The 26,439-nt window shown below is 51.1% G+C and overlaps 2 protein-coding genes across 2 annotated transcripts; both read right to left on the bottom strand.

The window, feature by feature from the left end:
* Window positions 1-283: 283 nt before the first annotated feature.
* PDIA6 (protein disulfide isomerase family A member 6) lies at window positions 284-14,318 on the bottom strand. Its single transcript, XM_054180119.1, has 13 exons — window positions 14,243-14,318; window positions 11,803-11,944; window positions 10,553-10,610; window positions 9,786-9,912; window positions 9,246-9,352; window positions 7,138-7,271; window positions 6,630-6,744; window positions 5,612-5,752; window positions 4,288-4,372; window positions 4,136-4,208; window positions 2,993-3,151; window positions 1,624-1,720; window positions 284-935 (listed from the first exon to the last, which is right to left on the bottom strand). Exons 1-13 carry the CDS (start codon window positions 14,274-14,276, stop codon window positions 867-869), a joined length of 1,341 nt encoding a protein of 446 aa, XP_054036094.1. The 5' UTR covers window positions 14,277-14,318; the 3' UTR covers window positions 284-866.
* Window positions 14,319-19,482: 5,164 nt separating this feature from the next.
* Window positions 19,483-21,535, bottom strand: LOC128899914 (translation initiation factor IF-2-like). Its single transcript, XM_054180183.1, has 4 exons — window positions 21,315-21,535; window positions 20,895-21,174; window positions 20,618-20,811; window positions 19,483-19,528 (listed from the first exon to the last, which is right to left on the bottom strand). The coding sequence occupies exons 1-4, from the start codon at window positions 21,533-21,535 to the stop codon at window positions 19,483-19,485; spliced, it is 741 nt and encodes a 246-aa protein (XP_054036158.1).
* Between the last annotated feature and the right edge of the window lie 4,904 nt (window positions 21,536-26,439).

The following is a 26,439-nucleotide window of genomic DNA, read 5'->3' as shown; positions in this document are numbered from 1 at the left end:
TAACCATCCCCCTTCCCCATCCTGATTCCCCTTCCAAGGAAATAGCAATCTCCAGTCGAGACAATGCCAGATGGGAAGCAAAGAAATGTTACCCCATTTGCTGGAAACAGCACCGTGGTGTTTTTCTGCTAGCACCTGGACATCCTCACACCCTAAAATGGGCATCAGCTTCATCAACTAATCCTGGGGAAAAGACCACCAGCGCCTCCCGATGCAGCAGCAGCTCCACTTCCATTGAATTAACGATCTGGCGCAGAGCAAGGCCCTGAGAAGGAACAGTTACAGGAAGACTACAGCTCAGATTGTCTGACCAGGCTTTAAGCCAGACCAAGGTCACTCACAGAAGGGAGTGGGTTAGGACTTCCCTCTGCACCAGTCTCTCTAGTCTAGTTGAAGAGTCATCCGAACCGGGATAGCTTTTACCACCTTCACCTTTGTTTCTCTGTACGAGACTAAGAGTGTGTGTCAAAAATATTGTTTTATTCTTTAATTCAAACAGATGCTGACAAAGTTCCACCTCCATTAAAAAAAAATTGTATTCAGAATTGGTTACACTAACAGCTCCCAGTAACACTCGGCACACCACCAACAAAGCAAACCCCCAGATGTTCCAAAGAAATACCCATGTTGTCCCCAAAGTATTTGTTACACAGAGTACAATCAAGTTTACTGGTTATGACAATTCATAGAATTTCTGCAATGTTTTCTTGAGATGTGTACAGTTCTCACTGCTGCAGTGCATCAAACAGCACGGTGTGCCAGCTGCTATTTCTCCAGGAAAAGGCCACTGGAATACCCATCTGATAGTGAACCAGGCTGCAAACTGCTGCACAAACTCTCCCAAGAAAAGAAGTTTCCTGAAGACATCACAGCTCATCTTTATCCCAGTCATCCAAATCCACATCACTGAGATCAATGTCATCTTCGACAGGAAGCTGTGGAGAGGGAAGGTGTTAAGCACACGCTTGGAACAACTGAACACCGGGGTCACCACCGACTAGGAAAGAAGACGACTCGATCCTGGAAATAAAGCTCTCTCCTGTCAGCTCTTTGGCAAAAACTCAAAGTGTATGAAGTGCAACAGACCAGAATTTAGACTGGAAGGTTGTTTTCTACATTGCAGATATAGAGGCAAATGCAGATCAAGTACGTAACAAAACTACTTCCAATATTCTATGTTTTCATTCCTTCTGAAACAGATCAAAGGATTGTAGTAACTGGGTTTTTAGAGCAGTGCTGAACCCTCAGAACAGTCTGAATCCCCCTGTTATTTATTACACAGGCTTTACCTTACACACTTTCTGACATGAAGATGGCAAGGTCAGCATATTGCAGAAGTAAAGCCTCCTTTCAGCTCTTGAATACATGCACTACCACCACCCTCACTCAGCAAAGGTCCAGCCTCAAGAAATTCAGCTTTCAGATCACATCCTAACAGCCAGGCAGTACCTGGCTACAACGTCAGGTGAGCAGTGTTTGGTCCAGTGGCAGGATTTAGATGGTGGTAAAGCGTGCCCGGAACTTGCCACACGACTTTTCACCTGGACAGTTCTTAGCTATTCTGTCCTGTCACTTCTGAACCTAGCAGATCATCAGCACTTCTAGAGATGGAGCACCTCTTACCTCACCATCTTTGCCATCCCAAGGTTCAACTGAATGAATTTTAGGGAAAGCTCCACCTGCCACTGGTGCTGTAGAGCCACGACCAACAGATAGTTCCCTGAGAAAAGAAACAAACCAACCAATCAAAACAAAAAAGTTCAATGTAAGACATTTCTCCAGTCTCCATTCACCTGGGACAGTGCCTGCTTCAGCCAAAAGGAAGCTACCTCTGAGATCTCATTTCTTGAGGCAATCTGAACTCTCTGGAAGCAAAAGCTTTTCCAAGTGATAAGCAGAAAGTGATAGGGCTCTTCAAGCAACACTGCAAAGTCATAACTGGATCCAAACAGACCAACTGTGCAAGTCACCCCACTTGACACTTCAGCACTGCAGCAGTCGTGGATGAACACAGCCCCTTTAACACTGCTGTTTATCAGTTAAAGCAACTCCAAGGGGGGTTTATAATGCAATTTCAGAGGCCCCCTGCAACTGTTACTTCCAGTCACCAGTGAACTACTGTGGAGAGGAAGCCTCCAGGGGTTACAAGAGGTAGGAGGTAATAGCTTCTGCTTTGTGACACTCCACTGTCAGCTAGCTTTGCTCACAAAGCTCAACACTAAGCCTGAGAAGATAATCCCTTGCACTGTATCAGAGGCAAATAAAATGAACAAACAGACTCCTCCCTAGGTGGAGGCTACAATTTTTATGCTCTTCTCGGTGCCAGTTCCTTTCCTTTTGGCCAGGAGTGCTGAGGCTGCCTGCTAGGTTACAAAAGCCTCACGCAGGGCACCGATTTCACAGCCAGCTGCAGCAGCTGTGAATAGAATAGACCAGACCAGGTTGGAAGAGACCTTCAAGGTCATCATGTCCAACCTATCATCCACCACCACCTAATCAACTAAACCATGCAACCAAGCACCCTATCAAGTCTCCTCCTGAACACCTCCAGTGATGGTGACTCCACCACCTCCCCAGGCAGCCCATTCCAATGAGCAATCACTCTCTGTGTAGAACTTCTTCCTAACATCCAGCCTGAACCTCCCACACTGTGCCCACACAGTGTGTGCCCACACAGCTTGTTTGGGTTAAGAGAACCAAAATACTTTTCAACACCAAAGCTCACTTCTGTTTTCAAATTGTTTTCAGAAGTTGTGCTAAAATAACCATTTAAGCCTACAAGGCCAGCTTCTTACTTCTGTCTACCACAAACCAACAGACTGCTTTATTTATTAGTTGCAATCCCCACTGAAATCATTCCCTTATTCCAATGAATGCCTATTGTCTTAATTCTTTGAACTGTGTAAATCTCATCTGATCCAGAAGAGATTTTGGTCTGAAGAGTCACAGCCCCAGTTCCACAAAAATGTGAGTCACTTAAAAGATTTCATACCTGAGAAATTCATTAATCCCTTGCTCACTGAATGATCCTTTCAGAAGGGCAAATTTCATCTTCCGAGCATTAACAGCTGCCATTGCTGGATACCCAAAGCCTCCAATCCCCAAAGAGCTCTCAAGATCTGACTGAGCACCTGCCTCTGTCCACAACCACCTTGAGGAGAAGATAAAACAGAAAATTAGTAATTAGGATAGGCACTACAGTCATTCTGTATCTTGCAGATCTGCAGAGTTCAGGATGGGCTCTGAACTGCCCTTGACAGTGTCAACTCTTACTGAAGTCAGCAGGGAAAGGGTTCCAATTTTCAACCATGTCACAGAAGAGAAGTTCCTCAACAACACCTCCAGACTAGCCTCAAGCCCACAGCCACAGGAAGCTGCAGCAGGATGGCCATGAAGGGGTCCAGGCACAGAACTATGTTACAAATGAACAATTCTCTACACTGTAGCCTGTATTAGGCAAAGTTTAAACTGGCTCAAGTCAGCTATCTAAGCATGCCAAAGCCCTGCCCAAATCCCACTGAAGAGGATTTCTGGCTGAAGACTGCAAGACCAGGATTTCACTCAGTATTAGTTCCTCACTGGTCAGGTGTCAGTTCCTCTAATGCTTTGCAAATCCCTTTGAGGAACCTCCAGAACCATCCAACTTCAGCATTTTCCCTCAGGCTTTCAAGCCTTTGGGTCCCCTTTCCACAGCAGTCAGCTGTCTCACTTCCTAGAGAAGTTCCAGAGATCCTAACCTCCACTTGAGAGGAGGAGAAAGGCAAAGCATGCTGGCCTGCCCCTTTGAGAGCATGGAACTTTGTCAATAAAGTGCAATTTTTAGTTATTTTTTCAAAAGAATTCAACAGTGATACTGGCAGACTCAGCCACCAGCAAAAGACAGCAGATACGTAAGCTGCTCTCATTAGTGCTTGAATGTCACTTGCAAATGCAGGATTTGACAGGTGGATTAAAAGAAACACCCCTCAGTTTATTCTGAAGCCCCAGCACCCCCCTCTCCCACTGCAGTCAGTGAAACACCCAGATAGGCAATCCCTCATGTCTGCAGGCAAACTGCTGCCACACAAATCACCTCCCCATCTCTCTACACATGCTCACATCTTTTCCACAACAACCAGTCTACAGGGACACTTACCCCCACATTTTCTTTTTGTATTTTTCAGCCATTTTTAACATGACATCCAGGTAAGAATTCCTCCCTGAAGCTCCTGTTTGATAGACAGAATTTCAACAAGTTCAGAACCACAGCTACACGCTTTACAGAAGCCTGCTTGCTTGTATGCTCACCTGTGTCAAGAATATGAGGCAGGACAGAAATGATGCAGAGCTGGTGAGCATCACAAGTGCTCTTCAGAACATCTTCACTAATTATCTAGGAGAATACAGCAGAAAGCCAGTGAGAGCAAGGCTTGGCTACCCAGTAGTGATGGCACTTCCCTCCAGCAGCCCCTTAATTCCACGCTACAAGGTAGGAAGCACTGAAACAACTTGACGCAAAAGCTTACAAGCCTCTCCTATTCCACTGGTCCCCCAACACAAAGCTAATCACAGAAAGTCCACAAAGCCATCTGTGGAGGTTTGCAGAAGCAGGAAAGTAAGGAACAGGGCTCACAGAGAGCACTGCAAGAGGTCAGTCAGCGCCAAATCACTGTCCTTGGGCCAGGGCTGGAAATGGCACCCCCAGACTTACAGACATGCCTGCAGGCTTCACTCACGGCACTGCAAGGGTAAGGAGAGCCAGCAGGCTGCCACACCTACTGATGGGCAGGATGCTTCATCTGCTTTTAACAGCAATACCAGTTTTGTGTGATCTACCTTAAAAACCAAGGAATCAACCCCTTTATCTACAGCAGTTGCCTCCAGGCTTCGACTGTGCACCCCTACTAGTAAAAAAACACTTCTAAGCACACAGCTCCAATATATGCACATGAGTGATATACATTTGCTGCCATTATGTACATCATAAAGCACACTGACAGTAGACCTGGCAAGAGGGTGACAAGGATTAAGTGAACACCATTGAAAAACATCTCTGTAAGTTGATCAACAGTACCAGGGTGGCATAGTTTGGCTTTTTAGGGGGTTGGGCTTGGTTGTTTGTTTTTTTGTTTTTCCTTCCTCTGTACCAATGGGTTGTCTTGCATGTACCCCACTGGAGACAAATGATGACCATTTTGAATCTATCAGCTTCAATCTGAAACTAGAAGTTGCCATACAGAGGGTGAACTTTTTTGGACAGCACACAAGAGAGGTCATCACACATCTCCTAACAGACAGCTCACAAACAACAAAACCCTGCCCCCTTCAAAAAAAAATGATGGGGCACAGAACCCAAGCTTTGCACTTTTACAAAAGAGGATTCAGACTCCCTGGTCCAATCCTGTCAGTGCCTTCACTGTATCACCCCTGACGTGCTTTCAGCCAACAACTGGTTTACACAACAAAATGAAGCAACAGAAAGCTGATGATGCAAGTGTCCGTGCTTGACTTTCTGTGGCACACCAGTGCACAAGCAACACACCCAGCCTGTCTTATCTACAGTTACAGGTGTGTAAGAACTCCTGCAAAGGGCATGATGGAAAAGCAATTTGAGAGAGTGATGCAGAGGTACCTCCAGGAGCTCGGGGGGTGGTGCATTATCAGAGAACAGGTCCAGAGCACGAGCAATGATATCAGACCGAGTTCTGCCACCGTCATAATCAACAGGGTCTTCTCCTTTCTGGAAGATTTTAATGGTAGGAAATCCACGGATCTGCAAGACAGATTTAAGCCATCAGCTCAAATAAATCCAAGTATTTATGGTGGAGGTTACCTGCTACTCTAATGTGCTCTAGACTGAAAGAAAGGGAGGGGATTTAGCATCTGCATGGATGAGGTCTCACAGCATGCTCTAACTGCACTGGAACGATTTTGTAGCTTCCCGCACAATCAGAAACACAAACCAAGTTTAATGCACACAGAAACACCGTTCAGGTGTCATGTCTAGGCACACCAAGCACTGCAGGCTGAAGTATCATGAGGACTCCATACTATCAGATTGTTGTCCCCTTTGTCTGTGGAGGGACAGCACTGTACCCCCTACACAGCAGCAAGGGGCCCTTAAGCTCCCTCTGCTATGCTGCCAGTAAAACTCGTTCAGGGATCCTGCCAACTGCCACCTCACAGGGGAGCTAAGCAGCACTCAGCAAGTTCCCTGCACTGCATTAAAAATGAATAATCAGTTCCCTCCATGTGCAGAACACAGCCAGTCGAGACAGCGAACACTGCCAGTGATCGCCGGTAACCAGCTTCAGGACATGTGGGTACCTGCTGGGGTTCTGGAGATGCACAGCCAAACAAGGAGTGCCCCCACATATCAGATGCAGCTGTGAAAGATCTTAGAGACATAAATATCCTTTTTCATCAGCAACATCTGCATTTTGCTCCTTTCCTCTCACTCCACTTGTCCGTATTACTACTGACATTCAGGAACAAACTAGTTGTGGAAAACAGCAACATCACTTAACATTACTTTTAGCACAAAACATTTAAGTGGCACCAGATTAAGGAACAGGATCAGCGAGCGCTGAAAGAAAACCCGACGTACCGGGGATGGAAGGCAAGCTGTAAGCACTGCAGAGCACACTCACCCCGTATCGGCCTGTCAGCATCTGGTTGACTGTTGCATCTACTGCAGCCAGCTTCACTTTTCCCTTTGTTTGTTCCTTCACCTCAGTGGCAGCAGCTGCCCATTCTGGCTCCAGGCTGAAAGACAGCACCAGTGCTCTGAGCATTCTGAGAGCTAGCAAAAGCATACCACATCTCAGCATTACAGAGCACGTTCCAGGCGAAAAAGCACTCTGGACAAAACACAAAGTCTCTGCAGAGCGTGCCAGCTGGGAGGGTCATCCCAAAGGAAAGTGAAGGAATCAGGTTAATACAACTTCTGGATCTTTTTTCCACTGGTAACTGGGTGCTCTACTGCTAAGGAGGAGTGCAGCCAGAGCAGCAGCAGGGTGCTGTGAGCAGAAGCACAGGCACTTTTGTTAGAACACTTCTGCTGCACCAGAGATACAAGATCTCTTCTAGGGGACTAAGGGTATCACACACAAGTGAGCACTAATGGGAATCCAACTGTCACAGAAAAGCCTCATTTACTTTTTGCAGTGCCCACACCACGGGGCATAGAACTCCACCATCCAGACATCGTCGCTGTTGATGACGTTCTTGTCGAAGCTGTCATCGGTCAGCTCGATCACATCCCTCTTACCTCCGCCTCCGCTCTCTCGGCTCTGCAAGACATAAACCCACCCTAACAGCAGGAACAGGAACTGGTTTCCCATACAAGGTACCTCCAGCACGTCACATTGTGCCAAATGGCCGTTGTTTGAGCGAGCCGCAAAGCGGGCAGCGTTAGGTCATACAACTCTCCCACGTTAGGACTGCCACAACACTGCCACCACAGCACTCTGAAGCAGCAGCCAGGAAGGTTAAACTGACTAAGAGGCTCTGGGAAACTTCCCCAGTTCTTCATGTTCTCACCTGTCCAAGAACAAAAACCTTCTCCAGGCCCCCTCACTCCAGTGTGCCCAGACTTACAGGCAAAACAAACACATGAGTGCAGCACACACTGCAGGGTACAGCCCACTCAGCATTCCTGAAGATGCTGATGTGTACTTGCCCCACTGTGATTGTTTGACACTGTGCCTTTAAGAACAAACACTGCTGGAACACACTGGCTAAATGTTTTCGGTACTAGAACCAAAACATTCTGATATTCTAAACGAATTTCATTGGTGGATAGACAAAATGCAGCTTTAGATTGTGGAGCAGTTGGAATTTTTTTTTTCCTCAGTTTAGTTTGGTTTGGGAGTTGGGGGAGTTTGGTGTTTCAGCCTGTTCTCCCTGCCTGCTCTCTCTGCGAGCTGCTGGAGTTGGCCTTCAGATAAGCAAAACCTAATCCTGCATGGGCTTTTGAAGCTTACTAACAACTCTTTTCCTTAGTAACTTGCCTTTCTTTCTCTCTAACCCCTTTTTGGGGAAAAAGGGAGGTGGGGGGGGGGAGAGGGGGTTACAGGGAGGGGATCCCTCCCTCGGGGAGGGATTTTTGTTGTGTTATTTCTCTTTGCTGTATATTTCTGTGTATATATTGTAAATACCTGTACATATTGTGTTATATATAACCTGCTTTCCATATATGCTTGTAAATATATAGCTTTGCTCTTCGACTGGGCTAGTTGTGGTTTCTTACTCTGTGGAGGAGGGAGAGCTAAGCCCTCTCTCAACCTACCACACCCACACAGAAGCAGCAGTACAAGACAGAAGCTTTTCAGTTTACCTTCAGGGAGAAACCCCACAAGCCAGTTTCAGAACACTACCAAATTAAAACAACCTCCTCCATCTAGCTTAGACCGGCAATGGTACCTCAACCAGATGGAGAATGGGGCTAAAGGGGTCCTCAAAGGGTCCCTGATGCATGTGAGGAAGAACAACTCCATGGACCAGTACATGCTGAGGACTTGACTTGATGGAAAGGAGCTTTTGAGAAAGGAACCTGGGGGTCCTGGTGGACAAATTGAATGTGAGACAGCACTGCATCCATGTGTCAAAGCAAACAGCCTCCTGAACTGCACTAGAGAGAGCTGCCAGACAGTCTGGAGAGGCTATCTTTCATCTGCTCAGCCCTGTAAGAAACACCTGGGGTGCTGTGTCTTGCTCAGGCCTCCCCAGTACAAGAAGCAGGCACACCATGGAGCAAGTCCAGCCAGGGATCAAAGCTGATGAAGGACTCTGAATATCTGACATATGATGAGAAACTGAAAACCTGGGATTGCGCTGTTGGAAAGAGAGAAGGCTCAGTGTGGATCTTACCCATGTATACTCAAGTGGAGGGGAATAAAGAACACACAGACTCTTTACAAGGGCCAGTGTCAGGACAAAAAGGGCATAAGCTGAAATACAGGAATTGAATTTAAACAAAAGAGAACACTTTTCTGCTGTGAGGCTGATCAAACACTCCAACAGTTTGCCCAAAGAGTACAGTTCATCTGGAGTCTCAGTTCTTGGAGATATTCATAACTTGATGGGGGACAGCCTCAAGCAGTCTGCTCTAGATGGCCCTGCACTGGGCAGGGGGGCTGAACTAGACAACCTGCAGAGATGCCTTCTAACTTCAACTATTCTGTGAACCAAGAGAGGAGCACAAGCTCCCATCTCTTGTCAAGGAGAGTCTCCAGCTGAAAACAAGCACACAGTTCCTCAAATACCTGCTTCCCAGAGCTGTATCCTCCACTCCTGCCACTAAGACGATCTTTCACCAGGGACCGGAGAGCACTCAGAGCAGCATCAACAATGGCATCGCTGGTCCTGCCACCTGCAATGCAGCAAAAGGAGCTATTAGTGACTCCATTAGAAACACCCCCTCACTCTTAAGGATTTGTCAGGAAAAGCAGGACTGGGCTATGACAGATATGATCGATACTAGTGGTGGGACATCACTGGCTTAAATGTGATGAGCAGATTGCTCTATTCCACTTGTAAAGCACCCACCTTATTTGATGGCCAGAGACTGGCGAGTGCCCAGTCTGACAGGAAGGAAGGAATAATTCTTCGGAGCTGCCTGCCTGCCACCAACAACTACAGACTGGAAGTGGGCCTGCCATTCCACACTAATTTGGTGGAACAAGTCTCAGTTACCACAACCACCAGACAGGAAGGGATTACCACACAAGACCGCACTGACAGCGACCATCATTACTGAGCAGAGTCTTTTAGCTGTGCAACACATGAAAGAGCATCACATTCACCTTGATAATCCTCTGCTTTGTTTTTGTTGGCTCCAAATATCTTGATAGTCGGAAACCCTCTGACTCCATACTGTCCACCCAAGGACTGATGTTTATCTGCATCAACTGCACCCACTTTCACTACACCCTGTGGAAGAGAAAACAAAATGTAAGTTTTCTACAGCGAATTAGTGCATTTCATACTCTGTGTGTGGTGGAGAAAGAGTTATTGGGAGGCTGAGAGAACTGTCACCACAAGAACAATGCTATTCTCCCAAAGGCAACAGCAAATGTCCATTTCTTTTCATATTGTGACAAACTGAACCTCCAGTAGTTTGGGTTTGTAGTTTTTTGGGGGTGGTGGGAGTAGTGTTGGGCCTTGTTTATTTCTTTATGGGGGGCTGTTTGTTTGTTGTGGTTTTCAGCTGGGCTTTCTTTTTTGTTTGGTGAGGAAGAAAGGAGAAACACACTATTTTGGAGGATGCCTGGATTGTAATGTCTTCTGGTACCACTAAAAGCAGCCCTGGAAAACAGCAATGGGAATTCACATGGACAACACTCAACTCCTTCCTCTAAAATTCAATGGCTTCTTTAAAAAAACAAAACAAAATAAAATACAATTGAAAACCCCACAAAAATCCTGGCCTTAAGCACTTCTGGCTGACCACTTCTCTGGCTGTGCAGAGTGCCATTAAGGTGGTATGACTTTGGGGACCAAACCCTACCTCCAACTTCCTATGCCAGACGACAAACCACTGCCACAAACACATTTGAAAGATTAAACTTACTTTTAATGCTGTTGCTGCCTTCTTCCACTCAGGAGTTAGCCTTTGACAATGACCACACCTTTTAGAAGGGAAAAAAGCAAACACAACAAACCAGTAATCGTCACTCAGACCTGACAACTACCTCACAACACAGAGCAGTCTCTGGGTTTGCAAATACAGAACAGCCACTTATGGCAAACCGCAGGAGACTTCAGATCGACTCGTGAAGAGGGGAAAAGGCTGTGCCACGATTTCACATCCCCACTCGGGCTTGTGAAGAAATGTCCACATGCATTATGTAAGTGCACACAGACACACACTGCACACATCTCAACAGCTATCTGTCTTTCCTCACAAAGAGGCAAATGAGCACCAAAATCCCCGTCTGCAAACTAGTCTGCTCATGGCAAGCTAGATCAGACCAGTGATGAGGTCTGAAAAAATTATTCCAGAGGTAACTTCTTGACTACCAAGAATTGCTAGCACAGCATTGCCTGGAGATGTCTGGGGGAAAAGACCAACAGCTGACTGGCAACTACTGTATAATGACAGCATCACAAGCCTGCAGGGAAAGAGGAGCTGCCAATTTACTGTCCCTGTTCTACACTTGATTGCCATTGTTCTGTAAAGCTTCCTGTTGCCCAGAAAGCTGCAGCAACACTAGGAGAGGCACAGTAAACTTTCGCCTAATCCAGGCAGAGTAAGGCTTTTGAAATGAAAGGCCCCTTTCTCCAGAACATGGACCTTTGGAAGGCAGTAAGGCAGAGAATCTGTGCAAAGATGGAATATACATCACCAGAATGTACATGCAACAGACTCCACGCTTTGGACATGAGCAGCACGGGAGACAGACGTGCTAAATTAAGCTGTACGAAGCCAGTATCTTTCAACGGAAACTGGAAATTCCCACTGTGAACTCTGTGAAGATCTGTGCTCTCACATCAGAATCAGGTACCCACAGACAGAAGGCAGGGACCTGCTCACCTACCTATGGCACTTTGATCAGTCATTTTTCATAGCGGCTTCAGCAGAAAAATGTAAGCAGCGAAACGTCGCAGAAGGTTTTGTGGTTGCCAACTCAAGGACTGGCCAACTTGAAACCAATTCCTTCATTTTTCCCTCAAGAGGATGTTTAGAACAGGAATCCTAACTACAGTTTGTCATGAGGCTTTCAAATCAACAACTCTAATGCCAACAACTGAATGAAACCCTGGACTGATCAGCAGCTCCTTCAGGACAAGAGCAAGCAAGTGCACAGCTGTAACCCTTACCACGGAGCGTAGAACTCCACCAGCCACAGGCTCTCACTCTGGATGACCTCCCTGTTGAAGTTAGTTGGTGTCAGCTCGATCACATCATCGCTGGCCGAATACAAAGCCTTAACTGCCAGGAACAACGTGCAGGTCACGGCACCTAGAACAAACAGCAAACCAATCAGCATCCCTGCAGAACACATGATTCTCCTGTTGCCATGGCTAGACCCTCTCCCAACCCCCTGCAAATCATCAAGGAAAGTAAAATAAAATGAAACCAAACAGGAAAGATATTTCCTTTTGACCAGGAAAACAAAGCAGCTGAGGCAAGATATATGCTTCCCCTCCTCACTCAAGTTACAATTCCACGGAATCAGGTAATACCTTCTCAGGGCCTAAAGACAGATGGAGTTATACCACTCCCACTGTGGTTCTCCAGAGAGGATCCCATCAGCACTGCTACTGTGAACTACTACTGGAGTAGCAGAGCAGCAGTACTGCCACAGATCTCCATGACCAGCTACATTTCCTTTCAGTTCTTTCTTATAGAAACTCCTAAACCTATTGTCCACACCTGCACAGCAGGTACTCAGACCCATCTTTCTCTGGATCACATCATGCAGGACCATCACAACTAGTTTTAGTACAGTTACACTGCTTTTAGGACCAGCACTTGATGCACTGGTAGTGTAAATAAGGAGCAACTTCATTCTTGCTCAAGAAGATATTAGCCCACCATTGATTCATCTCTCTAGCAACAGACTGGAGAACACTTAAACCTCTCTGGTGACCAGCTCAAGCACTCTTAGAATGCTTATCCAAAAATGAATCATGAAAATACACAAGGAGATTGCTTTCTCTTAAGAAAGACTGTGGCCACTTCTGGATCTAATTATTGCTTGAGAGTTTGCATTCAAAACCTTGTCATCCTTGCTTCTACCTAGACAGAGAGATCGAGAGATTACTTGATAAAAATTGACAAGCATCTCTCTCAGCAAAATCCACACAGCAAAAGACTTGTTTTAATCCACCAAAGACTGGGGGGGGAAGTAAGAGCTTGGACACACAGGCAAAAAAAAAAAAAAGGCAGCTTTGCCCTAGGTGGTTACCTGCATAGGAAGCTGCCCATTCTGTCTCAAGATTGAACACGAGAGAAAGGTACAGATCAGTGATGTGGAAACTCCACAGCACACAGCCTGCACAGAATCATCTGTGCCTTACCGGTCCCACTCAAGAAAAGCCAGTTGCATTGCATCTGTTCTGAAGGCAAGAGAAACTGACAGAAGTAACGCCTCTCAGGCCAGAGATTGCAGCCCAACATGCCCCTCTTCATAGCTGCTTCTAGCCCTAGGACACAATCTCTTTGGTTTGGGGGTGATCCTAGTTAGTTCCCAGTACCAGACTGATGTTATTACATTGGCTCTCTCCCTTCAGGATGCTTACACACAAGCAGCACTCCATCAGCCCTGATCCTTTTGACTGTGAAATATTCAGGGTTTAATTGATCTTGATGATCTTGAAGATCTCTTCCAACCTGGTTTATTCTAGATACCATATCACAGTCTCTTCTAGAGATCATAATTCAACTTAAGCAAATTAATTTCCTACAAGCATCTAAGCCAGGAAAATGCAAATCTGTCCTGATACAAAGGCTAAACGAAAAAAAAAAAAAATTTAATCTCCTATAATCTCTAAAGTTGTTCTTAATGTAAGCAAACGACATAGGTGTGCTGTCAAACCAATCAAGACAACCCCATGCTGCTACCAGTAGTTACAATCGGTTATAACTTGGAAAATCGGGGGGGGAGGGGGGTGGAAATTGTCTACGGGATGACGACTGCTCTGTGAAATTCCTCCTCGGAATACCCACTCCTGCAGCACAGCTCTCCCGTCCCGGCCATGCGCGGAGCTCCGCGCAGCGCCGGCGCTCCTCTAAAGCAGTCGGGAAGCAACTGCCCAGCGGCGTCACCGGTTGATTCAGCACCGAGCCCCGGCGGCAGGGGAGGGAGAGCACAATTCCCCCTGGGTTCTCCTTTGTCTCCAGTCACTACTCTCGATGCCCCTACGGCACTGGATCGCAGGCCAGGGCAGCCAGGCAAGCGAAACGTCGCCGCCTCACGAAAGCACGACGGGATTTTATTAGAAGGAAGAACACACACCGCGGGGTTAGCTTTTGCTGTGGCTGCTGGCGTCTTCAGGCCGTTCACCCGCGCTCCAGTAAACACCGAGAAGGCGGAAACGGGAAACGGCTCGGACCGTACGGGCCGAAACGCGGCTGCAGGCACTGCCCCCCAGTCCACGCCGCCAGCATCCCCGGAGAGCGGCCTGCACACTCCCGAGCGCTAGACCTAGCCCTCCCCAAGCGGGCATCTGCAAACCCAGCCCTGCAAACCCGGCAGCTCAGGGACCCCCTCCCGGGACCCCCTCCCGGGACCTCCCCGCGGCACGCAGCTCCTACCCCACCAGAGACGGCTCACGGCATGCGCGCCCATGACTGCCGCCTCCTCCTTCGCCGCCACCGCTAGGACGCTGCTCGTCCCGCCCACGCGCAGCGTGTTCCACGCCGTGGCCGCCGCCCATTGGTGGCGCCGGCGCTGGCGTTCTGAGGTAGCCAATGGGAGCCGGCCGCGTGAGGCGCTGCGGGGCTCGGGCGGCTGGGGAGGTGCTGGGGGGGCCGGGGAGGAGGCTTGGCGGGGCCGGAACCGGAACCGGAGTGAAGTTCCGGGGGCGGTTGGGGGGGATGTGGCCGGAGGGTGGCAGGGGGGCGCCTGGTGATCGCTGTTTGTAGGCTGCCTCACAGAAAACACTTTCCACCCGCTTCTAGCAGCGTCCCAGGGTGCTGCCGCAGCCAGAGCACCCTCAGCTGCTCCGTGCAGCGCGGCGCTAGGGGGTGTTGGAGGCCTCTGGGCTCCTGGGAGAGGGCAGGCCAGCGTTTTGTGCTGTCTGGCGCCTGAGATTTATACTGCCTTTTGAGCGCAAACATGTCTCAACAGGCTGGCGGGCTGGCGGTGCCACTGAGAAAAATCAATGCAGGCATCCAGATTTGAAGAACAGTTGTGAGGCTCAAGCTCGGCGTTTAAAGAGGAGGAATTGACCTAGCTGCTGCCTGCTGCAGGCCGAAGAAACACAAGTAGGAGGGAAGGGAGGACTAGCACATGCTGATAACGAGCACGTTTAAAACCTGGGTACATTGCTGGCATCCAACAGAGCCTTGGGATTTGGGGGTGTGTATGTACCTGTTTTGTATGAAAAAATTATCACCCCAGCTCAGAAGCTCTAGAAACAACTAATATGAGAAGCTGGTTGGTTCTCCCTCCCTTAAGAGCACATTGCAGGAGGGCACCAGTGGTCGGAGCCATGGTTTAGTTGATGAGATGGTGTTGGGTGATAGGTTGGACTGGATGATTTCCAAGGTCTTTTCCAACCTGGTTAGTTCTGTATTTGTGTATGAAGGATGGGTATTCACTTGTCACAATGTCCCCATCTCAGTGATTCTTCCTGTAGAGAAGCATGACTGAGATTGACAAGCCAGCTTGAACTTTTTTGTCCCCTTTGCATTTACCACCATGAAACATAACCACAAGGGAGGAGATGCAGTTTTGTCCTGTCTGTTCTTTGACATTTGTCTTGTGATTCATAAGAAGTGAATTCTCACTTTCGAACCTGCCCCTCTTCCTGAGGGTTTCCTGTTCAGAGCTGATTGATAAGTGAATGCATTTTCCAGATCTGCTTTACTGCTTTTCCCCTCCTTTCTTTCCATATTTCTGAAAAGCAGCAGCGAGGGGGAAGAAGTGGTCTGTAAATGGGGCACAAAAGCAGAGGTTTTTTGAATGATGAGAGCAGACTCAAGGGGCCACCAGGTCAAAGTAGTGTAATGAACATAATATCCTCTGGCTAAACAGCTCCTGCTGGATGATAGGTTGGACACTATGATCTTGAAGGTCTCTTCCAGCCTGGTTTATTCTGTTCTATTCTCCACCACCACCATTCCGGCACCCAGCCCGGAGCTGGAGTCAAGACCTTCAACCAGCCAAGACACCACCCAGAGGTGGTGGCTCCCAGCAAGGAGCCACAGCCAGCACCCATGGATGATGTTGGAATAGTCACAAATCCTGTTCCTAACAGCTGGGGCCACCAGGCCCCCCGGCCTTTGTTGTCACCACCACCATCACCCAGTGTGCACCAGGGGCACTCACCAGGGATGAGAGGAGGATCCTTAGCCCAGATGGGCTCAGCTTGGGATTCTTCCTTTCCTGGAGGGGATTAAAAAGGGGAGTGGGTAGGTAGGGCCAAGTGGCCACACCTGGGGTGGGAAGAGACTCCAACACAGCCCAGGTGCTCTGGGTTTGAGGGGAAGAAGAGGGGAAATGGGGCAGGTGAGGGACTTCAAGGGTGTCAGGGAGTGACAGGACTGGGGGGGATGGAACAAAAACCAGAAGGGGGGAGGTTCAGATTGGATGTCAGGAGGAAGCTCTTCCCCGTGAGGGTGGTGAGACTCTGGCACAGGTTGCCCAGGGAGGTGGCGGAAGCCTCATCCCTGGGAGATTTTTAGGCCAGGCTGGATTTGGCTGTGAGGAACCTGATCTAGTATGAGGTGTCCCTGCCCATGGCAGGGGGCTTGGAACTGGATGATCCTTAAGGTCCCCTCCAACACCAACAATTCTATGATTCTAAAACAATTTTGCAGTTCAGGCTTGATGTTAGGAAGAAATTTGTCATAGAAAAGAATAGAATAAACCAGGTTGGAAGAGACCATCAAGATCGAGTCCAACCTGTCATCCAACACCACCTAATCAACTAAACCATGCAACCAAGCACCCTATCAAGTCTCCTCCTGAACACCTACAGTGATGGCGACTCTACCACCTCCCCAGGCAGCCCATTCCAGTGGGCAATCACTCTCTCTGTATAGAACTTCCTCCTAACCTCCAGCCTAAACCTCCCCTATTGCAGCCTGAGACTGTGTCCTCTTGTTCTGGTACTAGTTGTCTGGGAGTAGAGACCAACATCCATCTGTCTACAACCCCCCTTAAGGTAGTTGTAGAGAGCAATAAGGTCACCCCTGAGTCTCCTCCAGGCTAAGCAACCCCAGCTCCCTCAGCCTCTCCTCACAGGGTTCCAAACCCCTCACCAACTTTGTTGCCCTTCTCTGGACACCTTCCAGCAAGTCAACCTCCTTCCTAAACTGAGGAGCCCAGAACTGGACACAGCGCTCGAGGTGCGGCCTAACCAGTGCAGTGTGCAGGGGCACAATGACCTCCCTGCTCCTGCTGGCCACACTGTTCCTGATGCAGGCCAGGATGCCATTGGCCCTCCTGGCTGCCTGGGCACACTGCAGGCTCATGTTCAGCCTACCATCAACCAGTACCCCCAGGTCCCTCTCTGCCTGGCTGCTCTCCAGCCACTCTGACCCCAGCCTGTAGCACTGCATGGGGTTGTTGTGGCCAATGTGCAGCACCTGGCACTTGGATGTGTTCAATCTCCTGCCCTTGGCCTCTGCCCATCTGCCCAGCCTGTCGAGGTCCCTCTGCAGAGCCTCTCTACCCTCCAGCAGATCAACTCCTGCCCCCAGCTTGGTGTCATCTGCAAACTTACTGATGATGGACTCGATGCCCTCATCCAGATCATCAATAAAGATGTTAAAGAGCATGGGGCCCAGCACTGATCCCTGGGGCACACCACTGGTGCCTGGCTGCCAGCTGGATGTGGCTACATTCACCACCACTCTCTGGGCTCAGCCTCCAGCCAGTTCCTAACCCAGCTCAGAGAGCTGCTGTCCAAGCCAGGGGCTGACAGCTTGGCCAGGAGGTTGCTGTGGGGGATGGTGTCAAAGGCCTTGCTGAACTCCAGGCAGACTACATCCACAGCCTGCCCCACATCCACCAGGCAGTCACCTGGGCATAGAAGGAGATCAGGATGGTCAGGCAGGACCTGCCCTTCCTAAACCCATGCTGGCTGGGCCTGATCCCTTGGCCATCCTCTAAGTGCTGTGTGACTGCACTCAGGATGACCTGTTCCATAATCTTGCCTGGCACTGAGGTCAGGCTGACAGGCCTGGAATTCCCTGGCTCATCCAACCGGCCCTGCTTGTGGATGGGCACCACGTTGGCAGCTTCCAGTCCTCTGAGATGTCTCCAGTGAGCCAGGACTGATGAAAAATGATGGAGAGCGGCTTGGCCAGCTCATCTGCCAGCTCTCTCAGCACCCTGGGATGGATCCCATCTGGTCCCATGGACTTGTGGGGATCCAAGTGGCTAAGCAGATCACCAACTACCCCATTCTGGAACAGAGGGAAACTATGCTGCTCCCTGACTCCTTCTGCCAGCTCTGCAGGCCAGCTGTCTGGAAGACATTCTGTCCTGCTAGAAAAAATTGAGGCAAAGAAGTTGTTAAGTAACTCTGCCTTCTCCTCATCCTTTGTTACAACATTCCCCTCTGTGTCCACCAGGGAGTGGAGGTTGTCCCTGCCCTTCCTCTTGCTATTAATACGTTTGTCATAGAAAGAAGATTGGCCATTGGAATGTGCTGCCCAGGGAGGTGGTGGAGTCACCGTCACTGGAAGTGTTTAAAAACAGACTGGATGAGGCACTCAGTGCCATGGGTTAGTTGATTAGATGGTGTTGGGTCATAGGTTGAATGCAATGATCCTGAAGGTCTTTTCCAGCCTAGCTGATTCTGTGAATCAGTCTGCAGCTGAGGCCGTGCAGAGTGGTGCTCACAGTAGCTCTGTGCAAGTCTGCTGTGGGCTCAGAAGGCTGTGCAGCTGTTAAACCTTTTCTTTTCTTCAAGCACAATCCTTCTGAATTCTTTTATTTGGTTTAGGGTCATGTGAAACTGTCTGATTTTGGCTGTAAAGAACCTCAGAGACCTAAGCTCTACAGGTGCCTTGCACACAACCCACCAAGTGACTTCGGTGAGTATAAGCTGTCCTTGTTCAACACTGAAGTAGTTCAGAGCTGAAGCCAGACCACAGCATAATTCATTTCTGCCGTGATTAACAAGATTGGTCAGGCTGATTGCATTTAATGGGGACCTGGGAATGCACCTTCCCTGCTGATGGAAGCTGTGAATGGGAAAGAAGTTCTTATTTCTTTGTCGTGCTGGTGTGGTTTTGCTCACGTGTACCCGGACACTATAAATAGCGTTTTGTGCCAATGTCGGTGAGGCTGCAGGAGCACTCGTTCAGCAGCTTTTCATCAGAGGGAAGTTGCTCATCAGCTTGTCTGCAGGTCAGTGCTTTATAGAATGATAGAATCGTTTGGGTTGGAAAAGGCCTTTCAGATTCTGGAGTCCAACAGCTCACAAACTCTACCAAGTCTCATGCCAAACCCTGTCCTTCAGCACTACAACTCTTCTAAGCATCTGCGGGAGTGGGGAAACTATTTTCCCTGGGGAAACTATTCCAGTGTTTGAGAAGCTTTCAGTGAAGAAGTTTCTTTAATAGCCAACCTGAACATCCTCTGATACAACTTGAGGCCATTTCCTCACGCAGAGGGGGGACAATGAACACCAGAGTGAGACCCCCCCCAATGCTGCGAGACCCCAAAATCTAAGATCCTGCAATTCCACTGAAGACACCAGATGAAGGGGGAGAACACACTGAGACCATCAAAGGGTTTAATTGATGAGAGCAACAGACAGAAGAAATTGGTGATTGCCAGTGATAAATGCACTGACTGCAAAGTAATCTCGGGGTTGTCAGTCCTGGGAGACATTCTCGGCGATGCAGAGCTGTGCAACAGCTCTTAAGAGAGAAGAGAAAGGCAGCGAAGCTCAGCCTTACCCTGAAGGCTGTCCCCAGCTTGGGGTGATAAAAAGAACAGGAGGGTAGCCCCTCAGCTGTCTCTGTCTTTCCTTCCGTGATGCCATGTGGGGGTGGGCAAGGATGCAGCAGAGGAGCAGTGAGGGAGGGGTGGGGGCAGCCTCCCACAAAGGCTGCTTGCAGACCTGAATGCTTGAGATGCCTGAACGTTCTTGGAGGGGAGGGAAAGCCCTGGGGCAGTGTAAGTGTGAGTGTGAGGTGTTCCAGCAGAGGAGAAGCTGTGCTGTTTATCGAGAGATTGCAGAAGGACAGCGATTTGTACGCAGAAAGGCTTTGACGCGACTCCCCCTGCATCTCCTCTGTTATCTGGAAAGGCTTCCAGAAAAGCACATCCTGAGCAGAGCCACAGGGGGTTTGAAATAGAAATACAAGTTGTGCATATACAAATAAAAGCCAGTGGATTTTCCTTTGTGTGTCTTAGTCTAAAATGCAGATGGACAAAAACCTGCGCAGAGCCTGGGGGAGCGGCGCCCCGCGCACAGTAGCAGATGCCGCAGCAGGGCTGAGTGCTGCCACCCAGTGTCTCAGTGTCGGCACTGCAGGTGTGCAGCGGCCTGTGTCCCACGGCGGTCCTCGGTGCTGCTGCCTCCTCTCCAAGTGCCCTGAATGCTTGAACTAGCTGAGAAGTCTTTGGGGTGGGTGGGGGAGGAGAGAGGGGCAGCTTACAAATTACTTAGACTTGCAGGTGTTGGTGTGAGGAGCTGAACAGGAGCTTTCTCTTGTTCTGATATGGATACGAAACATTTCAATTGGCTAAAAAATGATTTGAAAGCAAAAAGCCTTTATCTGCCCTCTTCTAAAGAGGCTGGAAGGCGGCGGCGCCCCGGAGCTGCGGCATGCAGCTTCCGTGGCTGCGGGACCGCAGAGGCCAATTGCTGTGCCCCGCCCGAGCAGGCGGCCGAGCCCGGCCGAGGCAGCCGCGGGCGCCGAGCCCCCGGCTCTGTCGCTGCCCTCACTTCGTGTCTCCTTCCCGGCGGCGTTTGGATCCATGAAGAATTTATATTTTATCACCTCCCCGCCTCCTCGTTTCGCAGCAGGGGGCCAGGGGCTTGCTGGGACAAGAGACCTGCAAGGCAGGACGGCCCCAGGCGCGGCAGGGAGCCGGGGGCAGGGCAGGCTGCCGCGGAGCGGGGGGGCAGGTGCCGGACAGAGCCGGGCGGGGGAGGCAGGGGCGGCCTGCGGTGTGCCGAGCGGCTGCGAGAGTCCTGAGGGACAGGGAAGAGGGCTGCGGGGGGGCGGCTTGGAGCCGGGGCTGCTGTGAGCGCCGCAGCGGGGCCGCGGCCGGCACCAGGCCCTGCGTGCCGCGGGGCTCCCCGCGCGCCGCCCCAGAGCTCTGCCGCACCGCAGCGCTCGGCCCGGGCTCGGCGCGAGATCCGGAGGGGGCAGAGGCGCTCGGTCTGCCGCGAGAGCTGAACCCCAGCCTGCGGCCGCGGAAAGCCTGCAGGCCGCCCCGGGGCAGAGCTCCGGCGGCGAGCTCTGGCGGGCGCCGCGGAGCGCCCCGCGGCCGCGGGAGGCGGAGCCTGGCCAGGCGCGGGAGGGGGAGCAGGGGGCGCTCGCGCAGGCGGGGCCTGGAGCGGCCGAGAGGGACGTTTTAAATTCACTTATTTAGGCGTGAGGTCTCTCCTGTGCAGCTCAGAACATCTGCAGATGTAGATACATTTAATACAGGGAGCAGCAGGGGTGGCCGAAGGCTCGGTGAGAGTCTCACCGCGGGCGGCGAAGTCCGAGAGCCCTGAGGCTCTGGGCGGGCTCGGGGCGGGGCCGCCTCACCTCCTCCGCGCCTCGCGGGGCCGGCACGCGCCCCGGGCTCCTCCCAGGGAAGCGGCGCGGGAATTCGAGCGGCCGGAGGCGCCCGACCCGGGCGGGACCAACCCCGGCCTGAGGCGCCGCTGAGCTTGGCGGGCTTCGAAAGTCGCTCTTGGAGAGCATCTGTGGCAGCGCTCCGGCTGATGGAGACCTGGCAGGCGCCTCAGAGAGGCTTTGGCGGATCCGCGAGGGAAAAGAGCCCAGGTGCGAGAGGGGACAGGGAGGGCTGGACCGGGGAGACCTGAAGGAGCTTGGAGGGATTTATTGATTTACGAATACCTGAGGCACTCTCCTGTGCAGCTTAAGCCACACATCGATGCAGGTGTCCTTAGTGGAATGAACATTAGGGGGGGCTGCGGGCCCGAGCGGTACCCGCGGAGCAGTCTGCGAGCGCCTGAGGGGGGCGGCGCGCCCCGGGCTGCCCCCAGGGCGGCCCCGAGGGGATTCCAAGGGCTGAGGGAGTTCCGGCTCTGCCGGGAAGGCTGAGCCCGAGGCTGAGGCGCCGCTGGATGGGGTGGGTGCGAGGGCGGCTCTTGGAAGTCTGCTGGGGCAGCGCCGGGGCTGCCGGAGAGCTGGGCCGGCAGCGCAGGGGGTGGCGGAGCCGTGAGGGCAGCGCCCGGGTGCGCGAGAGGGAACAGAGCCGGGCTGGGGCAGAGCTGCAGCAGCTGAAGAGAGGAGTTGAAAAGTCAATGTCTGAGCTGCTTTCACGAACAGCTCAGCGTCTGGGCGCGTTTCTGTGGCTTTTAATAACACCGCGGGGCCCCGGCACGCGCCGCCCTCGCCTCGCGCCCTTCCCGCCGCAGGGCCCGGCACGCGCCGCTCTCGCCTCGCGCCCTTCCCGCCGCAGGGCCCGGCACGCGCCGCTCTCGCCTCGCGCCCTTCCCGCCGCAGGGCCCGGCACGCGCCGCTCTCGCCTCGCGCCCTTCCCGCCGCAGGGCCCGGCACGCGCCGCTCTCTCCCCGCGCCGCGCGCTGAGCGGCCGCCGGGGCGGGAAGGGGAAGGGGAAGGGGAAGCTGCGCGGCGGCGCCCCCGGGGCGGGGCTGAGCGGATCTGTGAGGGCGCAGGGTGAGGCTGGCCGGGGGAGGGGAATCAACCCGGGGACAATTTCCGTTGTATTAAAAGCTGAGGTACTTTCCTGTGTAGCTTCAAACTGGCTCTGTGTGGTTTTGCTTTTTTGCTCTCCTACACAGAACGAAGGCTTTGCAGGAAAGCTGAGACTGAGGGCCAGAGAAGTGACATTGCAGAGGCAAAACCAGAGAGGATCTCTGGGGAAGAAAATGAAAACCAGAGAAGACCCTGAGGGAAAGAAGAACAGAGGTGACATTTTGGAGGGAAAAAACTGAGGTAGCTTATACAGAATAAAACCAAAGATTTAGGAGGGAAGAGCAGAGGTAATGTGCTGGGGGCAGGCCTGGCATGGAGGGGAAACCTGAAGTAATCCACAGGGGAGAAGGAGAAAATTGTTCTGAGAAAACCTGAGGTAAACAAGAGGGGACACAGGAGGCAGTTGGGAGGGAAGAACTGTGGCAAGTATCTATGAGAAAAGATGCAGGACTAAATGGCAAAGGTGACCTACAGGAGACAAAAATGAAGATTTTGGAGAGAAAATCACAGCCTATTTAGAAGGGAGAGTGATGGTGAGTGAAGACATGGGAGGGAAAAGCAGAGGAAAGATGGAGGGAGAAAAGGTGATGGTTTGGAGGGAAACAGAAGTGATTTTGGACGGGAGGAAGGGAAATTATGCCTGGAATTGCAGAGAGAATCTGTAGGGCAGAGGATCAAAGTCTTGAAAATAGAAACTACGATAATTCAAGGCAAGAAATGATATTTGCACCAGAAAAAGCCCTTGGTGATTTAGGGGCAGTGATGCCTATTTCCCTCGGACTGGAGGCATCCCTCTGTCCCTCAGGCGGGGAGCGACTGTCACTGCCGAGGCCTAACCCTGTCCTCCTTCCTTGGCAGCAGCTGGCACAGAAGCAAGAGGAGGCCTGCTGTGGAGCGGCGAGGCAACGAGAGGCGGCGAGGGAAGAGGAACAGCGTTGGGCTGAAGAGCAGGGCAGGAGGAAGGCGCCCTGGGCAATGAGACCTCCCTCTGAATTTGGCTGTGGTAACACAGGATCTTTGCCAGCACCGTTAGGGTGCCCTGGTTGGCTTTGTGCTGGGCAACCTCCCTGTAAGCAGGGCTCGGTCTTTGCTTTTGCTGTGTTTGGCCTTTTGCCTCCTAGCTCCTTGGCTGCACAGAGACTGGCAACCCTGTAAGGAGGGTCCGAGCCGGGGTCTCCACCCGTATGGGGGAAGGGTAGCTGCCTGGACCCCAGCCCCCCCTGTAAGCAGGGGAGGGCCCTTTAAACAGCCCCGGCAGTTTCTTGGCTGCTGGCGGCCTGGCCAGCGTGACCCCCTGTACTCGGGGCGTGTCACAACGCTTGGCATCCTGAGGCCCCTCTGCCTGCATGCATCCCTGGGGGGGGCCAGGTCTGACCCTCTGCTCTCCTGCTCAGGGGTAAGGATGCCTGCCCCACCAGTGGCTGCCCAGAGCTTGCTCCCTCTCTTGGGAAGGGCTGTGTGTGTGGCCCCTCTTGTCTCTGTGTGCCTGAGTCTGCTTGTCCCTTAGGTGCCTTAGAAAAGGCTGTAGCTTAGCTTAGGCTTCCCAGGAGGGAAAGAGGGGCTCTGGGCGGTTCCATGGCAGTCTCCTTGGAGGCCTCGAGCGGGGTGGGAGCTTGGCTTGCCCCTCCTTTAATTCGACGGACACAGCGAAGCCGCTTAGTTGTCCTGCGGCAAGGTGACCCGCCTGTAGTGCAGGGCCTGGGTCTCTGCCTTCATGGCAGCCTGTCAGATTAACAGCCCTGTACTCGGGGCCTGTGTGAAGAGTTGTGGAGCCTTCTGCCCCGTTCTGTCCCCAGCAGCAGCCCAAGGTCCCTGTAAGCAGGGCTGGGGAGGCTGCTGTAGGCAGCTAACAGGAACAAACCCTTAGAGGGTTGAGGTGAGTCCCTGGGCTCCTGAAGAGGTGGTGTTGTGTGGCGGAGATGATTGGAATCATTACGGCTGACCAATTATGATCGAGTATCGATCCTTTATTCTAATATTGCAGGCCTATGGTGCAGGCCTAAGGTGAGAGTATAGCACAGTAAAGTAAAGCATGGAAGGAGAAGGGATAGGACAGGCAGACGTGCCTAGCAAGGGAACTTCCACAACTTACATGAACTCAGAGTGCCTTGTTGGCATGGACTCATTGGTTCCCTATGAGTGACCACGCATCACACTGTTGTAGGTTATTGGTCCAACTACTGATGACGCGCGAGGTTTGTTGATGCAGGTGCATGTCCTGTTGTCCCAGGGAGGAATTGGCACTGCCAATGCCTTATTTTGTCCTTTTGGTGATCGTTGTCATCGCAGCCAGAACGTGGTGCTGCTGTGTATCTTCACTTCTTGTCCTGCTCCTTCAGATGTTCTTCATGTGGAAAGCACACTCAGAGTAGTCTTCACCGCAGCATGCTGCATCAAAGGCCACCCTCAGCTGAATGTTTTGCCTGTTTATGTCACCTGGCAAAGTGAGCTGCAGTCCTGTTGTGCAAGAATCCCGTCCTCCTTCCATGTGGATTGTCACTTGCAGTAGTGCAAAATGCTTGGAGTACCATGCAGCTCCTACTGTGTCCATTTGAAGTGCAATTTGCTTCGATTTTGGACAGCTTTTCTGTGCACAGGATGAACACACCACAGGTGTGAGGGTGAATTTGTGTTCCCAGTGATCCTCTTCTTTGGGAAAGAATAATTTTTGTTCTGTTACTCCTATGTGATGCCTCAGTGCTTTTAATGAGTGGGAAGGAAATTTTAAGTGGTATGGAAGCAGTATCCAGCAGGCACAGTAAGTACCAGTTTTCAGTTAGTCCATGTGCAGGCAATGCAGGTGAGAGGGCCGACTCAAATCAAACTCTCCAAAGCTTCACATCGTGCTTTCAAATGGAGAAACTGCTCCTTCCCTTGCAGGGCATCCTGGCTTGTTTCTAGGCTTAAGCATCTGTCGTGGGCATTCTTTGCCCTATTTAACCCTCCTAAACACCGGGGGGGATTCTTCAGGGAACATCTTAGCTCAATCACAGCACTTATTTGTCTGCTATTACTGTCTGTAAAATTTTTCCAGTGCTTCTGTAATAGAAAGGCTTTTATGTCTACTGTAGCTTGCAAGCTGGTGACCACTGTGGGAGCACCACTCTGTTGCTCACAGAGTGTTTTGTTGTTGCAAACTTGGGACAAATGTGAGGTTGAGGTGAGTTACTCTCTTCAGAAGTGTCTGCTCAGCCATCCTCTTCCTGGATCTCTTGGGCAGAAGAAAGGTTTGTCTCCCTCTGTTTGGAGTGCCCTGATGAGGACTTGTACCGACACAGGCTCAGAAAGCTGAAACTGTTATAGAGTTTTATTAAACACAATACATCACCGGATAGAAAATGTTGGCAATTTATTCAGTAGCAGGGCAGGAGCAAACACAGCGCTGGGCGACAGGGGAGTCTCCGCTCCGCCAACTGCCGCACTTACGGCGAGTTCCAGTCCCCCTTTAGAATCTTCGTCCTCTTGGTGACGCCCTCCCTCTCGAAACTTCGTGACGCTACTCTGCGCATGTGTACTCAGTCTCTCCAGGTCTCCCCTGCCTCCTGTTGGTCGTAGCGATGAAGATTGGCAGTCCTCCTCAGCTGTTCCCCGGATGACAGCCTTGGTCCCACCCCGTGGGCACGCCCGGGCGCGCCCATGCACACAGAGTAAGGTTTTATGGACAAAACCAACCAGGATGTACATCCCATTCTATCACAATTCCCCCTCTGTCTTCATCCTGATTGGTTTTGTCCATTATATCTTCAAATTCTTCCTTATCAGGTAACTCCAATAGCCTCATAAAATGGTGGCCTAATATAATAACATAACCGGCACCCTTCAAACCAGGGCACATGTGAAATCCCGTCGGGTTTAACATCCGATTACAATGGTCAGTATTAGTCATATAACTATTGAAAGAGTTGATGTGACAAGCCAACCAA

The sequence above is a fragment of the Dryobates pubescens genome, chromosome 3 (assembly GCF_014839835.1).
Source record: "Dryobates pubescens isolate bDryPub1 chromosome 3, bDryPub1.pri, whole genome shotgun sequence".
In the NCBI taxonomy this organism is placed as follows: Eukaryota; Metazoa; Chordata; class Aves; order Piciformes; family Picidae; genus Dryobates; species Dryobates pubescens.
Note: the sequence above shows the minus strand (reverse complement) of the source record. Positions and strands in the feature narration are given on the sequence as shown.